General features: G+C 47.5%; 1 protein-coding gene across 1 annotated transcript in view; it reads right to left on the bottom strand.

Moving 5' to 3' along the window:
- The window catches only part of Ippk (inositol-pentakisphosphate 2-kinase), a 53,510-nt gene extending 35,580 nt beyond the window's left edge, over positions 1–17,930 (bottom strand). Inside the window, exons 1-5 of the mRNA XM_046457736.2 lie at positions 17,686–17,930; positions 6,447–6,494; positions 4,956–5,051; positions 1,706–1,772; positions 231–352 (exon numbers count right to left, since the gene is read on the bottom strand). Coding sequence (XP_046313692.1) covers positions 231–352; positions 1,706–1,772; positions 4,956–5,051; positions 6,447–6,494; positions 17,686–17,766 — 414 coding nt within the window. The 5' untranslated portion in view covers positions 17,767–17,930. The remainder of the gene's footprint in view (positions 1–230; positions 353–1,705; positions 1,773–4,955; positions 5,052–6,446; positions 6,495–17,685) is intronic.
- Positions 17,931–18,019: the final 89 nt, after the last annotated feature.

Here is an 18,019-nt window from a genome sequence, read left to right as displayed (position 1 = left end):
CAACACCCAGGAAGGAGCCTAAACCTGGGCTCTGGGAGCTGCAGGAGGGATCCATGACTGGCATTCTCACTGGGGGAGATGTGGAATGTAGTAAGTGGCTCTGGAAGGACAGAGAAGCAGACCAAGTTCCTGCTGAGGGGCCATACACGTACTTGAGGCAGACACCCCATGGCCTTCACAGTCTGAGACCAATATTCCCCTTGCCCAATCAGTCTTCTCCCTGAGTTCACCTTGATCTCTACACACAGAATTGGTCGGTGCTCTGCAAAGCGGTAGGTTTGAAGTCTGGTTAAGTTGGGAAGGCACATAGCGTAACCACTGAGAGTGTCCAGGTCCTTGTCACAACGAGACTCTGGAAGACAGCAAGAGTGACATCTGAAGGTCAGCAGGAGAGACAGTTAACCTCAAGGCACTGAAAAGAATCCTATAGGGGAGGGTCAACCTCACCCAAAACAAGCCCACCATCATGCTGGCTCCAAAGTCACTTAGAGCCCAGCAAGAAGCTCAACTTTACCTGGGTGCTCTGGGATGCATGACAGTAACAAAGTGGTTCATGGCAGGCCTTGGGCCACATGTTTTCAGGTCTGGAGGGGCTCATGCCTCTGAACCTCAGTAAGGGCCTTGGACACTGAGGCTGTGAGCTTTCCCAGTGGCATCACATGGGGCACTAACACATCCTCACGAAGAGAATAGGTGCTGCCCATGTGCCCTGTGGAACTTTCTCCAACCTGTCTCTGTACTCTTACCTTGGTTGATTTTGTCTTTATCCTTTCACTGTAATAAACCATAACCATGAATGTAACAGTGAGACCTGGGGTCCTTCTAGCCAATTATCAACCCTAAGAATGGCCTTGAAGGACCCTAAAGGTGCAACTGTTAGAAGCAAGGTTCGCCTTGGGAGTGGCCCCCTAATTCCATGGCTCCCTAAGTCCAGGAACTCAGAGAGGAAGGAGTCTGCAGCCCCTCTTCCTCTCAAGCCTTGGCCCTTCCCAACACATGGTGCTCCCATTCTGCCTCACAGGATTCTGCTGGAAGCTGGTGTGGATAGAGCCAAAGAGCACTGGGCTCCAGGCCCCTGGGGTAGGCGTCCTTTCTTTCATATAGCAAGCCTCATTCCAAGTGGTTGCTATGAGGGACAGCAGTTCTTACCATTGTGCAATAAAGCTTCAACTATGATTATAACATGAAGTAGGAATGCTGAGCAGCACAAGCAGCTGGAGGCAAAACCCTGGAGCCAGCCTCTATCCACCTTGGTGGAGATGAAGACTGGGAACCCAGACACTGTCCTGTGCCAACAACCACCTCAGGCTCCCCTACAGCACAAAGCCTGCTCCTCCCTGCCACAGCCAGACCCCAGGCCCAGAGCACTACTGGCTTCCATTTTCCAAATCAAATCAGGAAGGAATTCTATGGTGGCCAATTCCGTCCTCTCACTGGTTGGCTGTGCTCTAGGAAGAGATATTTCCATGCTTTGCACATGAACTTTATGTCTTTGACAGTGACTATGGGGGAAAAAAGCTTTAATTGGGTCTTGCCCATAAGGCCACCAGCAAGTGCAAGAAAGATAGGCATGAGGCCAGGGTAAGAATGTGTGGAGATGATGAAGTTTCTGGAAAAAGAACTGCTGCCAGGGGATCATGTCAAACACTTCTGAAGTGATATTTTTTAAATCACAAACAATATTCCTAAACTAGGACATCCTTACCTGGTCTTTCAGACTGTATCTTTAAACACAGTTGTTTCACAAACTCTAAAGGCAGCTGAACAACTTCCTGTAAGAATAGACAAAACAGAGCGATTGCACAATGACAAGATAGCTGATGCCACAGAATAGCAGTGCATCTAAACAGGGTTAACATACACACAATGTGAAATGAACCATTCTATCACAATAAAAAAAAAAATTTACAGCTTAAACTCATTATAGGTCTTGGTGATAAGCTGGTCTATTTCCAGAACCAATCCAGGTTAAACAGAGATGCCGACGTTTCAGTGTACTAATGGTGGCTGGCTCTCAGAGTGGCCAGTGGCCATTCACACCACCAGTCTCCCACCACAGAGCCCACTCCTGCAGTCCCCAATCCTCACAGCATCTGCAGACACAGAACAGAGCCTGCAGCAGTTCTCAGGCCACAAGGAAGACCCTTGCAGAGCCCTCACACAACCTGAGCATTTCATGCTTCCACCTAAGCAGCAGTGCCAGTCTGATGATCAGTGTCAGGGGAGACGCCTGCACACCAGGGGACTCGCAGCCACAGGGGACCCACGGAGCTGCTGCCCAACACTTCTCTCCACTCAGCTGCTTCTCTGCTGAGTGAAACTGGATCCCAGGTGAAAGGGATTCAGCTGAGGCCTCACTGCTCACCATCTTTCCTTTCCTTTTGTGTTTTCAGGGTGGCTGAATTGTCCCAAAGGGACGCAGGAGACCTGCCTATAATAAAAATGCTGGGATCCTGCCCATGAGGAGACCAGCTTCTCCATTCAGGCCTAGCATGCCCTGGCCCAAACATCAGTTCCCCAGCCTGCTGGGCCAGTTTCACCTGTGATTTCATTACCTACACTTGATATAAGCTGACAACAGGTGAGGTACTAAAATGCCAAGTACTGAATCAGGTAAGGTAAAACAGTGGGAAACACAAAAGTGTGGAAACTCAAAACCTGGGTTATCTCACTGAAGTCCAAGTTCTTATTCTGCTTTAAAGAAATCATAATTACAAAGGCACAGGTGCCTGTCTCTAAGCTGTGTAACAATGATGATAACAACTGCATGATGATCCTCCATCCTGGAAGCACCTTAGTCCCACACCACCAAGCACACCAGGGGAGACACAGCAAGCACCCAGGTCTGGGGCCAGACACACAGAGACCTTCCAGGCCACCCTCTGCCTCCCGCCCAAATGAATCCACAGCCACCCAGTGAAGAGCTGACCTGGGTTCCTTCTATACAACATTAAATTATTGATTTTATGATGTGGATGTCTATGTTTTAAGTCAAGATAAAATGTCTATAGTAGGCAGCCCCTTTGAAGTCACATAGCATTGCCATCCAACCAACCACATGAGCCCAGTGACAAGCAGTCCCTGTGTGTGGCACTAGCCTGCAAAGAGCCAAAGTTAACATCCACAGAATGCCCCTCTTGGAGACATGCCACTGACACGGAGTGAGGACCTCCAGATGTGGTACCATCCTTGAAGGGACAAAGGGATACTGCTCAGAAGGACATATCCCAATCTGGCCAACACATCGGCATGCCGAGGATCAAAACAGGGAGTCAAGGCCACCCCAGTAGCATCCAACCTCATGTAGATCTGGTCAGAAGAGAGGTGGAGAGGCTGAGGCTGTAGCTCAGTGGCACAGCACTTGCCTAGAACATATTAGGCACAGGGTTCAATCCTTAGTACCACATAAAAATATTAAAAAGCATTCTGTCCATCTACAACTACAAAAGATAAAAAAAGAACAGAGGCAGAACTTGTAGAATTGCAGACCTCTACAGTACTTAAGAGCAGTGGCTGGAGGACTGAGGTCCCTAAAGATGCCTAGACTCACATCATGCTCCCTCAGCAGGCCTGGGGTCAGGGTGTGGCGGTCACTGTCTCCCACAGCCTCGGCACAGGGGCTGTTATGTCTTGTCTCAGGGCAAACAAGATGCAAATGTCCTCTCAAGGGCTTCACTCACCTAACTTGCTGACACATCCACCCTTGCTACTGGGGCCAGTGTGGCCCTGCAGCCCTAATGATGCTGTCACCTGGGGAACACATGTCTGCCTGGAGAAGCTGATCAGGCCCACACTGCAAGCATCCTGCCAGCACCTGCTCACCTGAAGAAAAGCAAGCTGACTCTGGCAGGTGTCTTAATGTGGAGGTGATACATAGCAGTTGACCTTGTGGGCTGAGCTGCTATCACTGCAAATTACTCTACTACAGCCTTGCACATCAAAGACAAACAGAACCAAACCCAGAGCCACTGTTGCAGACAACTCTGACCCTGTCCCCTACCTCAAAGGAGTCCCTGCCACCACCCCACAGGTCACCATCCCTTGCACTCCCACATCCAATTATCCCAGCCAGTAAACACCATCGCTGCCCATGTCCTCCACCCTCCCAGAAAGAGACCTGAAACCCACAGGACCAGAAACACTCCCACTCAGCACAGGAGCCAGAGTATAGGCAGCAGCACTTCCAGCACTTCTGCAAACATTCTCTCCTCAAGGAGAATGTTGGCACAGACACCATCCAAGGGGCACAGTGTGGAAGAACCTCACGACTCTTCCTAAAGCACCACCCATGACCTCCAGATGTCCAACAAGACCACAGTGTGCGAAACAGGCCACAGAAGGCAAGCCTCCTGGCAACAGCTAAGGCAGAACTGAGGACGCTTTCATGGGCCCAGGCCTGAGGCTCTGCTCAGAGGACAGTACAGGTCAGACAGATGGGTCAGGGTGTGTCCTGTCCCCACTGACCTTAGGTAAGCAGCAGGCGGCTCCTGCACACACAGCAGTGCTAAGGGTTCTCACAGCTGTTTCTCTAGACCCAGGTTTTAAAATTAAACTGGGCAACTGGAGCCCTTGGTGGGTGTGGAGAGCAGGGACTTGCCTCCAACCTCACACCCATGTGCTCTCCACAAGGACAGGCAGCCCCAGCCAGGGACAGGGAAGGGGCTCCCTTTGCTTCTTAACCTACTGGAAGTTGTCCCTTTGAGCTTAAGGACAGGCCGACACTCATTCAAAAGCCCTCACCAAGCAGGAGGGCCAGGGGAGGTAGAAGGCTTCTCTCTGAACCTCATGGTCCTCAGCATCTGCTGAACTGCCTCACAGCACAGGAAGGAAAAGCGCCTGGAGACTCTGACTATATGGGGTTTTCAAAAGCACCAAGTTCCAAAGGAAAATCAAGATGCTATTATTGTTCACACAGAACCCACCTATGGATTAAGACATGAACAAAAGTCACTTACCCCACAGTGAACATAGTTCTCCCCCAAAAATTCTTTCATGACGTTTTTGCCAAAGTCCACTATGTTCTGTAGGTGCTGAAATATCTCTTCTGAGGTCTGTAAGAGACAAGTTTAAGATGGACCTCTGGGCAGAACCCACCAAAGTTGGGGGGACACCAAAATCCCCAAGACCCTGTCACAATGGCTGCATCTAGGCCACAGTCTTTAGCCACCTGTTGTGCTGCAAAACGTGGAGAAAACGCCGACTAGAATGTGCTGCCTCAGGTGGTTTTGGGCAGTGCAGTCAATGGACAGGGGACAGACAGAACAGAGGATGGAGCCACCTCTGGAACACATCTACTGAAACAGAATCCTTTGGGTCATTTCTCTTCAGCAGCTGAGGCAAGGAGCCCGGGACGCTGGGGCCCCTTTGGGCACCCCGGCTGCTCATTCCACTCCACTCTCACTGCAGCCCCACCTGCCAATGACACTCCAGTTCCTTCCTCCCCTGTGAAACCAACCCTGTGAGGCACCTGTGTGTGCTGCCACCTCCACCCACCAATGGGCCCCAGCTTTCTATGACCTCTGCCCACAGACACTCAACCCACTGCCCTAGTGAGATGGTGACACATCAATCCTACACATTCGACATGGCTAGCGCCACCTCAAAAGCACTCCACCTGCCACACTGTGGGGTACCCACCCTCACAGAAGGATCAGACCCACCCAGGGGGCCTCATGGGTAGAGCAAGCCAGATGAGTGTCTCAGCCTCTCCCTCAGAGGATGTGCTAGAAGCAGAGAAAGGGCCATAGACACAGGAGCCTCCACTGTGTAGTAAGCACCTGTGAACACCTGAGACTCACATATACCGGGAGTTAGACAGCTGATCGGGGCGGCAGAAGTTTTCTGGGGGTCTATGACACTGTATTGGGAAGACTCGGTCAAAAGAAGCTTAATTATCCACCAGACCTTGCCCAGAGCCACTTCAACACAGACTGCCCACCAAGTGTCAGTACTGTGCTCACAGATACAATTAACCACAGATGGGTAAACTGGGGCAAGGGTACCAAGGGACTGGGCAATGCAAAGCTGAGACCTGGTCCTAGGTTCCTCACCACAAACAGGGCCCTCAGGCAGGACACAGAGGCCAGGCCAGGGCAGGTCCTGCTCAGCAATACACAGACCCTGTCATGGTGACACATGGTGAAACATGGGTCAAAGTGCTGGGGCCTGGCAGTTCTCATATCAGGAATGAGCGCCCACCTCTTTCCACATTCCACTGGATGCTTCTGCTGTGTTTAAAATTTCTGCAAATAGTATTAATGTTTCCGCAGCAAGGAAAAATCCAAGTCTTTTTTTTTTTTTTGTATCAGGGATTGAACCCAGGGGCACTTATCCTCCTGCCTCAGCCTCCGAAGTGCTGGGATTACAGGCATGGACCACTGCACCTGGCCCCCAATTCTTCTTAAATAACAGTTGGAATGACAGGGTGGCCCACCCACCAATCTTACCTTCTTCCTATTTGGAGGAAACTTCAGGAAACGCAGCACTACACAACGCTGTTGGAAAATAAAACAGTCTGATTAGTACTCGCCTGACACCCAGGCACAGGAGTCAGCAGCTGAGAAGAAGGGGCCAGAAAGCAAGGAGGTCCCGGGACTGAGGCTGCCAGGAAGGACCCAGAGAAGGGACACTAGAGTGAAGCCACTTCCAGGGCATGTGGGTAGCAGGGAAGCCAGGAAAAACTACCTTTGACCAAGCCTGTCCATTCCTACTTATTTACCTTATGGAAATAACTAAAGGAGTTCAAGTGATTTTTAGCTACTTTGTATAAAAGCAGTTTATAATTCCAAGTATAAACAATCTAATTGCTCACCAATAGTGGGGACACACCACAAACCATGGAATACCATGCAGTCATTTACAAGAAAATAAGGTGTCAGTATTTAAAGACAGACATGCAGTCATCATATACTGCTACATACAAAGCATCAGTCCACTTTCATAAAAATTCTCTCTATATATATACACATATACACCTATCTACAAATAATCCTACCTATATGAATTTAAAAAAACAGGCAAGATCAACCCCTGGTGTCCACTCCTCAGGTAGGTGGAAATGCCCCCAAGGAAGGTTCCAGAAGGGAATGGTAATGAGATTTTGTTACTTTATGACAATTAAATGAAATTCATAACCTCAGCACTTTTCTTACAGGTATGTTACACTCCAATGTTAGATTTTCAAAATAAAAACTTTGAAGTAACAAATACATATGATCTGTTGGTATGAAAAGGTCTGAAAAGATGTTCAACACAAGTTTAACAGTATCAGGTCATGACCACAATTTTTTTTTTTTTTATGTTTACTGGAATATTCCAAAATGTTTTAATGTTCATAGTACACAGAATAAGAACACATATTCTACATGGGAAAGAGTGTGCCTGGGGCAGGCTTCACCTGCACAGAGGAGTGGGAGGTGGTGACTGGCAGGAGTCCTGGGTAGCATCCATGAACCTGGCAGGGGCAAGAGTAGGCAGGGCACATTGGAGAAGGCTTAGAGAGCACAGATTTCTAGAAGATGCCTAAGGAGCAATAAGGCCCAACAGAAAGGAAATCAGCCCTCAGTCCTGGGGAATGCCCACTCAGAAACACTGTTCCTCCTAAAACCCATCTGTCCTGGTTGGGACCTCTTGGTCCACGAGTTCCTCCTCTTCCTTTTATACCTATATCTACACCTATATCTATATCTATATATACATAGATATAGATATATGGATACACACACACACACAAACATATATGCAACTTTTTAAATTTATTTATATTTATATATTTTTTAAGCAACAGGATCTTACTATGTTGCCAAGGCTGGCCTTGAACTCCTGAATTCAAATCCAACTTCAGCCTCCTGAGCAGCTAAGACAATGTGCAGACTACAGGCATAGGTGCTGGCTTCTACAGCACCACCACTCCCCCACTTTTCTTCTTTTTCGGGCAGACTGGGGATTGAATCCAGGGATGCTCCCTCTGAGCTACATCCCCAGTCCCCCCACACCTTTTTTTTTTTTTTTTTTTTTTGGAGACAGGGTCTCTTGCTAAGTTGCTGCCCTCAAACTTGCAATCCTCCTGCCTCAGTCTCCTACATAGCCGAAATTACAGGCATGTGCCACCACACCCAGCTTCCCCAGCACCCCTTAGTGAGCTCTCCTTCCCAGTTGGTACCATCTACCAGGCTTGTTGTGAATCTACTGAATAAATGTGCCCTCCTTCCACACCAACTGCAATAGGAGGGCTGAGGTCTATGGCATACATGCTTAAACTGTCAAGGCAGGCATCAACAATCAGTCCTGGAAATCAACTGGCTAACACACTTTCATAGAAAGTGTATCAGAAGTTGATACACAGAAATCTAAACTCTTGACAACTTTTCAGAAACTCACTCTCCTTAACAGTTATTCACTCCTCATCTAGACACAATAGGCTGTTCTGTTCAAGGGCCTGTCTGATCAATCCCTCCCACAATTAGACACCAAATACAATAAGAATGCTGCCACTAACAGTAAGTATTTCACACTACAAACATGTGTTAATGAGTAAAGTGAGTTAAGTTTCCCAGGGTAAGCCTGATCATGCTGGAAAATGTAATAAGAAAACATACTCATGCCCTGATCAACAGATTAACCCACACTGCCCTGGCCCATCCACAATGCAAGCTCTCCTCTGTGCTTCCAACAGGGCCATCCCTGCCACCCACAGAGTTCTGCATTATCTAGAGGAAAACAGAGTCTCTCTCAACTTTCCAGGGGCCTAATGAGCTAAAAACCAGATTTTTATAGCCAAGCAGTCTTAAGAAAAGCAATGCAAGGCAAGTCATGTGAGCTTTTTCTTCACAGAACTCTCCACTACAGCCTCAGAGAAAGGAGTTCAAAGCCCCATGAAATTCCAACTGTGAGGAACACAAGAACCCTCTCACCTGGAGGCATCTGGCCATCTTTTATCTTTATCTTTTTTGTACTGGGGATTAAACTCAAGGGTGCTTTACCACTGAGTCACATCCCCAACCCTTTTCATTTTTTGAGACAGGGCCTCACTAAGTTGATGAGGCTGGCCTCAAACTTGTCATCCTCCTGCCTCAACTTCATAGTCACTGTGATTACACCCATGCCTCATCATACCTGGCAACACTTGCCTATTAATACAGATTCAGATTTCCAAAGTTTCTGATCAATATGTTCCTGGTAAAGGCAGGAAAAGCTAGTCTTTTCTGTTTATTTACAAATGGAAATTATAAACTTCCTTTGCATTAATACATACACATAAAGTGGCCCAGCTTCAGCCTGGAGGGAAGCCCAGAGATCAAGGCTGGATCCCCAAGATCAAGGTCATGCAGGGTGAAACAGGGCTTGGATGGCGGCCCGAACCCCAAAGGAACCCTACATGTCCTTCCAACTGTCAGGATCCCTGTGGCTGCTGAGTTGCCAGTTTGGGGGTGGGGCGTGTGCACTGGCTGGAGAGCTAGCCCCTGGCAGAGGATGTGGCACAGGCCTTCCCAGCCCTGTGCAGCAAAGAGGCCTGCCAGCACCCCTTCTGGAGCCACCCCAGTGTGTCCTCGGCCACCCCATCCATGCACCATGGCTCCGCCTCCCTGTTAGAGGTCATTCCCTTCCTCTCAAAGAGGCAGAACCGACACCAACAAAGTCTGAATGTAGTGATGTGTCCATTTCAAGGTTACTAAGCTCTCTCCACCTACCCACTTATCATCCAAAAATGTCACCAGAAACCTGACCAACATCCCCAAGGAAACTGCAGAATCAGCTTAAAATGCCAATCTTGATCAATACCAACACTCAAACACACTCAGCTAGCCTATCCCGCACAGCCAGTGCCAACTGACCCTCACAAGAGGCCTGAGCAGGGGATACCAGCTGGAGGTGGGAGATCCCCTGGCTATGCCAGGTAGAGGCCATTAGGCAGGTGGTGACAGAGCCTGGTGACGCTCATGCAGGCTGATGGCAGAAATTAGGTGGGAAAAAAAAAAAAAAAAAAAATCAACCCGTTATCAGTTCTCATTAACAGAATGATACCAAGAGGCACCCTCACCTGGAGGAATCCAGAACTGAAAATTGACAGATTTCTAACTACCAAAAAAAGGCATAAAACTGGGTAAAGACTGGAAGGAAGTGCACCAAAGTATAATAAAAGCTAGTATCTAGGTGGGAAATGTGGAGTGATTTTTACTTTCTTCCTTCTAATACTATATATTTTCCGAAGAGGGAAGAAATAATGATTAGTAATAAATAAAAATGAAAGGCCACAGAGAGCTCACTCTCCCTCCTCTTCATGGTTACCATAAGGTGAAAACAAATTTCCTCCAACATGTCTTACTGCCATGATGATCAGCTTCACCTCAGGCCAAAAGCAGTGAATTCAGCCAACCATGGACTGAACCTTTGAAACCAGACTCTGTTGTCTATCCCAAAGAATGGAAATCAGGATCTGGAAGAGATATTTGTACTCTCATGTTCATTATAACACTAGTCATAGTGATGAAGACGTGTAAACAAGCTAAACATCCATGGAGGATGAGTGGATAAAAGAAAATGCATACAACAAATATGCACATCATAAAATATTATTCACCCTAAAAAAAAATAGAGAACTTCTGCAGTGTGATACAACATGGATGAAACTTGAGGATACTGTGCTAAGACAAACAGAAGGACAAACACTCCATGATTACTCAGCTATGAAGATCTCTAATATAGTCAAATTCATGGATCTGTAGAGTAGAATCACTTGTGGTTACTAGAGAGAGAGAAGTGAGGGGAAAACGTGGCATTACTAATAAATGGACATAAAGTTTTAGTCAAGCAAGATAAATTCTAGAGATCTGCTATATAAAGCATACCTATTAATGACATTATATTCTACTCTTAAACATTAAATAGAAAAGTAGATATCATGTTGTTTTCTTACCACAATAAATCATTTTTAAAAAGCCTACAGTGAACCAATACAATAAAATGAACACCTGCCAGTGTGAAGACAGAGAATATTTGCCAGTCAGCCTTCTTCACTATGACAAAGTTCCTCAGGAAATCAACTTAAAAAGAGGAAAAGATTTATTTTGACTCATAGTTTCAGAGGTTTTAGTCTGTGGTAATTTAGTTCAAGGGCATTCAGGTCTGAAAAGGTAGCACACTGTGGAGGCAGCACATGGTAGAATAAAGCTGTTCACTTCATAGCAGTCAGAAAACAGAAAACTACAGAAAGAGATGGAGGGCCCAATATCCCCTGCATAGGGGATATTGTCCCCAACAATCTAGCTTCCTTCTATTAGACTAGAGTAGTAGAAGGTTCTAAAGGTTCTACCACCTTGTAATACCACCACAGGCTGGAGTCCAGGCCTTCAACACATAGGTCTTTGGGGAACATTTAAGATCTAGACCATAACAAGGTTTATGGTCCCCTGTTATGGAGAGACCTTCCATAAAGATGAACAGGAAAAGGCTGTCTCATCACCTACAAGGCACTCTTAAGGTGTGGGATGGGAGTCACCCTCTAAGTCAATCATACCAAAGTCCCCTGTCCTTTCTCAAGTTGGTTATTCCATCATAGTGATGAGATAACCTAGGAAGGTGACCTGAAAGACCCTGGGAAGCTGAGATTAGGCTACTTTCAAAGGGAGACAGAAAAACACAATAGCACAGGTGTCACCCCTCGGAATGTGGCCAGAAACAGCACTCTGCCAGCTTTTCCCAATCGGTGCAGATGACTCCTAGGCAACAACCATGGTGGACCCAAAAGTGCATCTAGTGGGGCGGGCCCCCTACAGCCCTTCTTCATCCTGCCCTGCTCTGTTCCATCAGACAACGCCACCCAGGGTCTGCCAATCACCAGGAGCAGAAGATGCCAAGTCACTGACTTCTGCAATACAACCAGAAACATATCCCCAGGGCCCCCAGGACTCAGCAGTCCAAGAAGCAGGGCTGCCAGGGCTGGGCTCCACTAGGTGCTCCCAGTGGTACAATTCAACCTCAGGGTGAACTCAATCTCAGAGAAGAGCCACAAAGCAAACCAACAGAGAATGAAGCTGTGGTAAAGGAAGGTACCTGCAAAGCTGTAATATTGGGAGGGAGCCCACTGTTCTGCAGGCATGCAGGAAAGCCAGGAAGCTGACACAGGAACCTTGTCCAACCTGGGCAAGATACCTCCTTCCCAAGCTCTTTCAGCTCCAGCTGGACCTCTCGGTCATCCTTAATGGACTGAAGAGGATGCAGGTGTGAACCATGGGGGAGGTACTAACCCACCAAAAAAAAAAGAATGTGCCACACTGATGATATAACTGAGAAAACGGGAGAACTGAAGGGACAAACTGGGACAGCCTGGTGATACCTAAAGGATGGCAAACCTGAACACGTGTGAAGAGAAGGCACGACTCATGGCAGCACATAACCGAAGAAGCACAGCAAGTATGGGATCCCTGGGACTGCCTGCCTGAGCTGCACCATAGCCATGAAGCAGGCCCAGTCAAGTGCAGCCTTGCTCTCTAGATGCAGCAAGGCCTCCCTCACCTTCCTGTGTTGCAGCTCTCAAAAGAAAGTCACTGGGGAGCTCCATCTCCAACTGAGTTCTGACCAAAGAGGAGGAAAAAGTGGCCATGTCACCTGGGAAGACGTAAAACCAGACAGATGAACACCTTCACATACTAGTGAGGCACAGCGCTAAAAACCACCAAAGAGAATTTAAAAAACAAAAATCCTAACCATGCAATGAAAAATATAAATTAAGGTATACATAAAGTGGGGTCACATGCAGAGCTCAGCAATAAGCTAGAGTGGGACAAGAAAAGAACAAACCTCACCAAGAAAGAAGCCATATTACTGGGCGCGGTGGCACACACCTGAAATCGCAGTGGCTAGGGAGGCTGAGGCAGGAAGATCCAGAGTTCAAAACCAGCGTCAGCAAAAGCAAAGCCCTACACAACTCAGTGAGATCCTGTCTCTAAATAAAATACAAAATAGGGCTGGGGATATGGCTCAGTCTAGTGCCCCTGACTTCAATCCCCAGTACAATACAGAAAGAAAGGGAAGGAAGGAAGGAAGGGAGGGAGGGAGGGAGGGAGGGAGACAGACAGACAGACAGAAGTCATATCAGCAACAGCAGCCTATAAGAACGCCAATGAAAACCTTAAATGTAGAGGGTTTTTTTGTTTGTTTGTTTTTTTTGTTGTTGTTGTTTTTTAAAGACGCTAGTGGCAAGAAAAAGTTAAGACTATTTCAACAAGAGCCCAGAGCTTAGGGATATGCCAGATGGTTGCAAAAAAACAAAGAATATCAACACTTATGGGCTTCCAGCATCTCCAGAAAAAGTGTGATTAACAACATTCCTATAGCACTGAACAACTGCTTTCCACCTAAGCTACGATAAATAATTCTGTAATGGATATCTTTTAGTACAAAAATCTTTATTTTCATTTCTAATTATCTCCTTTTCAAGAATACAAGAATACATGAACAAAGCTGGGCACTGTGGCGCACACCTATAATCCCAGCAGCTTGGGAAGCTGACGCAGGAGGATCATGAGTTCAAAGCTAGCCTCATCAAGTTGAAGAGGTCCCAGGCAACTTAGCAAGGTCCTGTCTCAAAAATAAATAAATAAAAAGAGCCGGGGATGTGGCTCAGTAGTTAAGCACCTCTTGGCTCAATACCTGGTATTCAAAAAAAAAAAAAAAAAAAAAAAAAAACGAACAGAAATTAGATCAGACTATAAACCATTTAGAAATCCTTCTTCCTGATTTTTTTTTTTTTTTTAATGCTAAGGATTCAAACCCAGGACCTCAAGCAAGCTAAATGTACATTCTACCACTGAGCTACACTCCCAGCCCCTTTTCTTGATTACAATGCATATTCATTGTAGAAAATATTTTTTAAAAATTAATAAGGAGCTGGGTGTAGTGTTATGCATGCCTATAGCTCCAGCCACTCAAAAGAGACTTAGGTAGGACTGCTTGTGTCAAGGCATTCAAGCCCATCATGAGCAACATAGTGAAACCCCACTTTAAAAAAAAAAAAAAAAAAAGGAAAGAGGAAAGGAGGTAAAAATAAATCTTGATATGGTCACAAAGTGGTAACTACCTGTAACATTTTGATGTATTTCCTCCCACATATATACTTAAAACCACAAGACACTATACATCTTTTGTAACCTTTTTCCTTTTAACATTGTAAACATTTACCCAAATTACATGGAATACAGCATAATTTACCTAATACAGTCTCTGTAAAACAGCCATTTAAATTGTTTACATTTTATATATATATATATATATATAATATACTGCTATATTGAAAGTAAAAAATCTGAAAACCAGATATCCTAAACAGAAGATGAGAAGAGAAACAATGAGATGGCCCCTCACCCCTGACTGCTTGACCTTCACACCTGCAAAGCCCAGACAAACACCACAAGCACCAACCAATTTGCAGAAATGATGTGAAGCTCTCCTCAGAATCTGAGAAAGGCTACAAAACCGAATGACTGGAAATGAACAGTTCTCTACACAAGTTTGATAAATGTTCTTTGTTGGCAGGTCAATGAAGAGCAAAATCCTTCAGGTTACCTTTGTCAACAAGAAGGAAAACATGACAGCTTAGTGTCATGACAAGTGCACACTGTCTGCCCCTGCATACCAAGGCCTGAGTGACCCAGAGGCTAAGTGCCCTGGATACCTTACAGATGGAAGGATAAACCAGACATAAAATGACCTTCACAGGACAAGCCGTAATTCAAAACCAATAAGGTCAAAGTGAAGGAGCAAGTGCAGAGACCTGGGGACAAAAGTCCAGCCCAGTAGCATGGAGGATAGTCACAGGTTTTGATGACCTATGATATGGCTGCTAGCTCAAGTGCCATGCACTCAGGCAGCAACAAGGAAAGTATATGACCAGATGCAACATGCCCTGCTCAAGAAGCCCCCTCAGGGTCCATGCCTAGGGCTCCAGACACCAATGGGGGACAGTGTCCAGGCGACTAACAGGAGGCATGCACGTCAGATGGTCCATACCAAATGAGCAGAGGACAGTCAGGTGCTGTATCTGGGAAAGGGATATCTACACAACTGTCCCAAACAAGAAAGAACATGTCCTGACAGGCAACACTGGAACCACCTGGGCCACTGGGCTGCCTCTGAAGGGGCTATTGGGAAGATGACTACCACCTGTCAGGAATGCTGTTACAACTCCTCTCTATGGCCTGGCCTGCATTCACTTTCCTGCCCACCCTGAACATGCCCCACCACCTCCAGCAGTCCACACTGAGTTCCTCAATCCCAGGCCCCAAGTCCTGCATACCACAGAAGTCTCCCTCTCATTTTACACTTGCATATGGCAGAAGAAGCATCACTGTATTCCTTCTATTGCTGGCCAATGACAGTGCAGATGTCCCCACCTAGACCCTCAGCTCTTGCAGGTCAGGCCTCAGATGACTGTCTGCACCTGCACTGTGCATCATGCTCTCGTGCTACAGAGGGAGGATTGATGGGATTTTATAAGGTCAGTGCCCTCTCAGAGACAGTGAACCTCTATCTGGAAAGACTTGGTGAAGGCCTCCATCTCTCTTGGATTGGATGATACTGATCTGGAGAGCTGAGCAGAGAAGCAGATGCACCTATGCCCAGATAGGAATAAGAGCAGTGCTTGTGCCTAAGTGCTCACAGGAATGGGAATCCTCCAGTTCTCAGTCTTCTCACTCACCCACCTTCTTTCTAACCACTCATATACACACTCCTTGGGCACAACAAGCCCTGAAAAGCTGCCTTCCAGGGTTCACTCTCTTCTCAGCCCAAAGCCTGAGCATGCCAGCAGGGATGAGCTGGCAGCCAGGCTCGAGAACCAGGCCAAGCACAAAGGCTTCTCCAGGCTTCTCAACACGGCACAAATTCAGTTTACCTACATTAGATGCAAACATCATCCACCTTAACTTCGTGGGAAACATTTTCTTATGAGATGGTTTGTGTTGATAAGCTTCAATTTCAAGTGAAGAGCTGAAACTCTCTTCACCAAAGAGGAAGGTGCATAGAGAGAAAATTTAGATTTAAAATTAAGGGCTAGGAAATAAATAAATAAAATAAAATTAAGGCTAGGGTGTAGCTCAGTGATTAAGCATTTGCCTAGCATGCTCAAAGCCCTGGGTTCCATCCCCAGCACTGCAAAAATGATAACGATAAATAATGATGATGATGACAATTAAATAAAGCGTGAAAGCATGGGTCCAGGACAGCCTAATGGCTGAAGGTAAGTTAAAAAGGTAAAAGTAAAAAGAAACACAACCATGACGAATGGAGTTGTGTAAAAAGGCAGGAGCTGGGCTACCTTGAAAAATGCCTCCTTAGGGAAGGGGGGTGGACATGTGCCTGCTGGGGACAATGGAGAGAGATCCAAGTGTCAGAGGTAACTGCACAGAAGCCTCTGTTCTTCTAACCCTGGGTGTGCTTTTGCTCCAAGTCTAGAACTTGCTCCTTCATCTACCACTACTTTTGAAACTTAATACATCAGCTTCCATTAGAAGGAGAAGCTTTAGGTTAGCCTTGTCCATTATTAACTCACCTAAAGGTCATAAGTAGAACCTGTGGTCTCAGTTCTTTAATTCCCCAATTATGCTAATGGGTAACAAAATACAAGGATAGAATCATGGGCCAGGTGCCTACTCCAGAACCTGCACCATTCCTGAACAGCTGCTGTAATGGGGCAGGACCTTAACTGCTCTGAGTTCTGCTTGCTTCACCTGACCAAGGGGCTGATAGGTATCACTGGCAAGGCATAACTTGTCTGGCTCCCTCTCAATTGATCTTTCCCGAAATGCCAAAAAGCAAATTCTATTCCTAGTTCCACTTTACAAATGCAGGCACTGAGCCTCCCCATACGGTGGCAAAACTGGGAATGGTCCCAGCTCCCTGTGCTTCTAAGTCCCGCTCTAAATCTTCCCTATCTGGCATCTTTCTCCCTCCTACCCACCACGTTCCTGCCGGGTTGTACCAAAGATGTCAAAGAATTCTGGGCCACAAATCCAAAGGCTTCTCTTCCTGTATCCACCTCCTTGAAAGTCTTCACTGCAGTTTCTGAAACTCACTGAATCAGGAAACTTTAAATTCTAAAAGACTCCGGAGGCGAACCTGTAGGCAGTACCCGGTTATTAACAGCAGCAGGGAGAACAGCAGTACCTTCGTTTCATGAGGCTGAATTCCCTCCTTGCCTGGAGCGACAGCATCCTAGGCACTTCCCCCCCTGTGCTGCCCAGGCCTGGTCCCGACTTGGCCTACACCCCTTGGCAGCCTGGGAGTCGGGCGAGGCCAGAGGCTGCACTGCGTGAGGCCTCTCGGCAGCGACCCGGCGTGGTGGGGGAGGGCTCAGAACCCACGCCGGGGACTAGGAGATACTTGGGATATGGGGGACCGAGAAGAGGGGGAAACTGAAAGGGACGGGGGCCCAACGGCGGTAGTGGCACTGGAGGCAGGACCGGGGACCAAGCGGGGACGGGATCCAGAGGGATGGGGGACCGACATGGGGTCTGGGGGATGACTGGAGACCGAACTACGGAGGGTGCTGGTGGGTATGCGGGAATGAACTGAAGAGTTGCTAGAGGGATGAAGGACCCAAAATGGGGAGATGCTAGCGGATATGGGGATGCCCCGAAAACCCGGGCCCTCGGGTAAGGCCCTGAACCGCGCCGCCCGACTGCAGCTCACCTGCGCGTGGGCCACCACCAGGCTCTTGTTCCCTTCTCCGTGGTACCTCCATTCATTCTCGTCCATCTTCCCTTCTTCCATGCCCCGGCGCGGCCCTGGAGCCTCGCAGTCCGGGACGTGAGGACGCGAGCTGGGGGCCACCCACCTCGCCCGGCTCCAGTGGCCGCAGTCTGGGGAGGAGCGCCTGTCAGCCGCCGCCTGCGGTCGACTCCTCCACGGCTACTCGTAGGCGCGGGCCGCCGGAAGCCACGCCCCCGGAGACTGCCATGACCAAGCCGGGCAACTTCCGGGATCCCGCCCACTTCACCTCTTTGACCGCAGCAGTGAATGAGCC

The sequence above is a fragment of the Marmota monax genome, unplaced genomic scaffold (genome assembly GCF_021218885.2).
Source record: "Marmota monax isolate L192 unplaced genomic scaffold, Marmota_monax_Labrador192_F-V1.1 WCK01_AAM20220418_F8-fsc00231, whole genome shotgun sequence".
NCBI lineage: Eukaryota > Metazoa > Chordata > Mammalia > Rodentia > Sciuridae > Marmota > Marmota monax.
The sequence above is the reverse complement of the archived record's forward strand: the minus strand, read 5'-3'. Positions and strand labels throughout refer to the sequence as shown.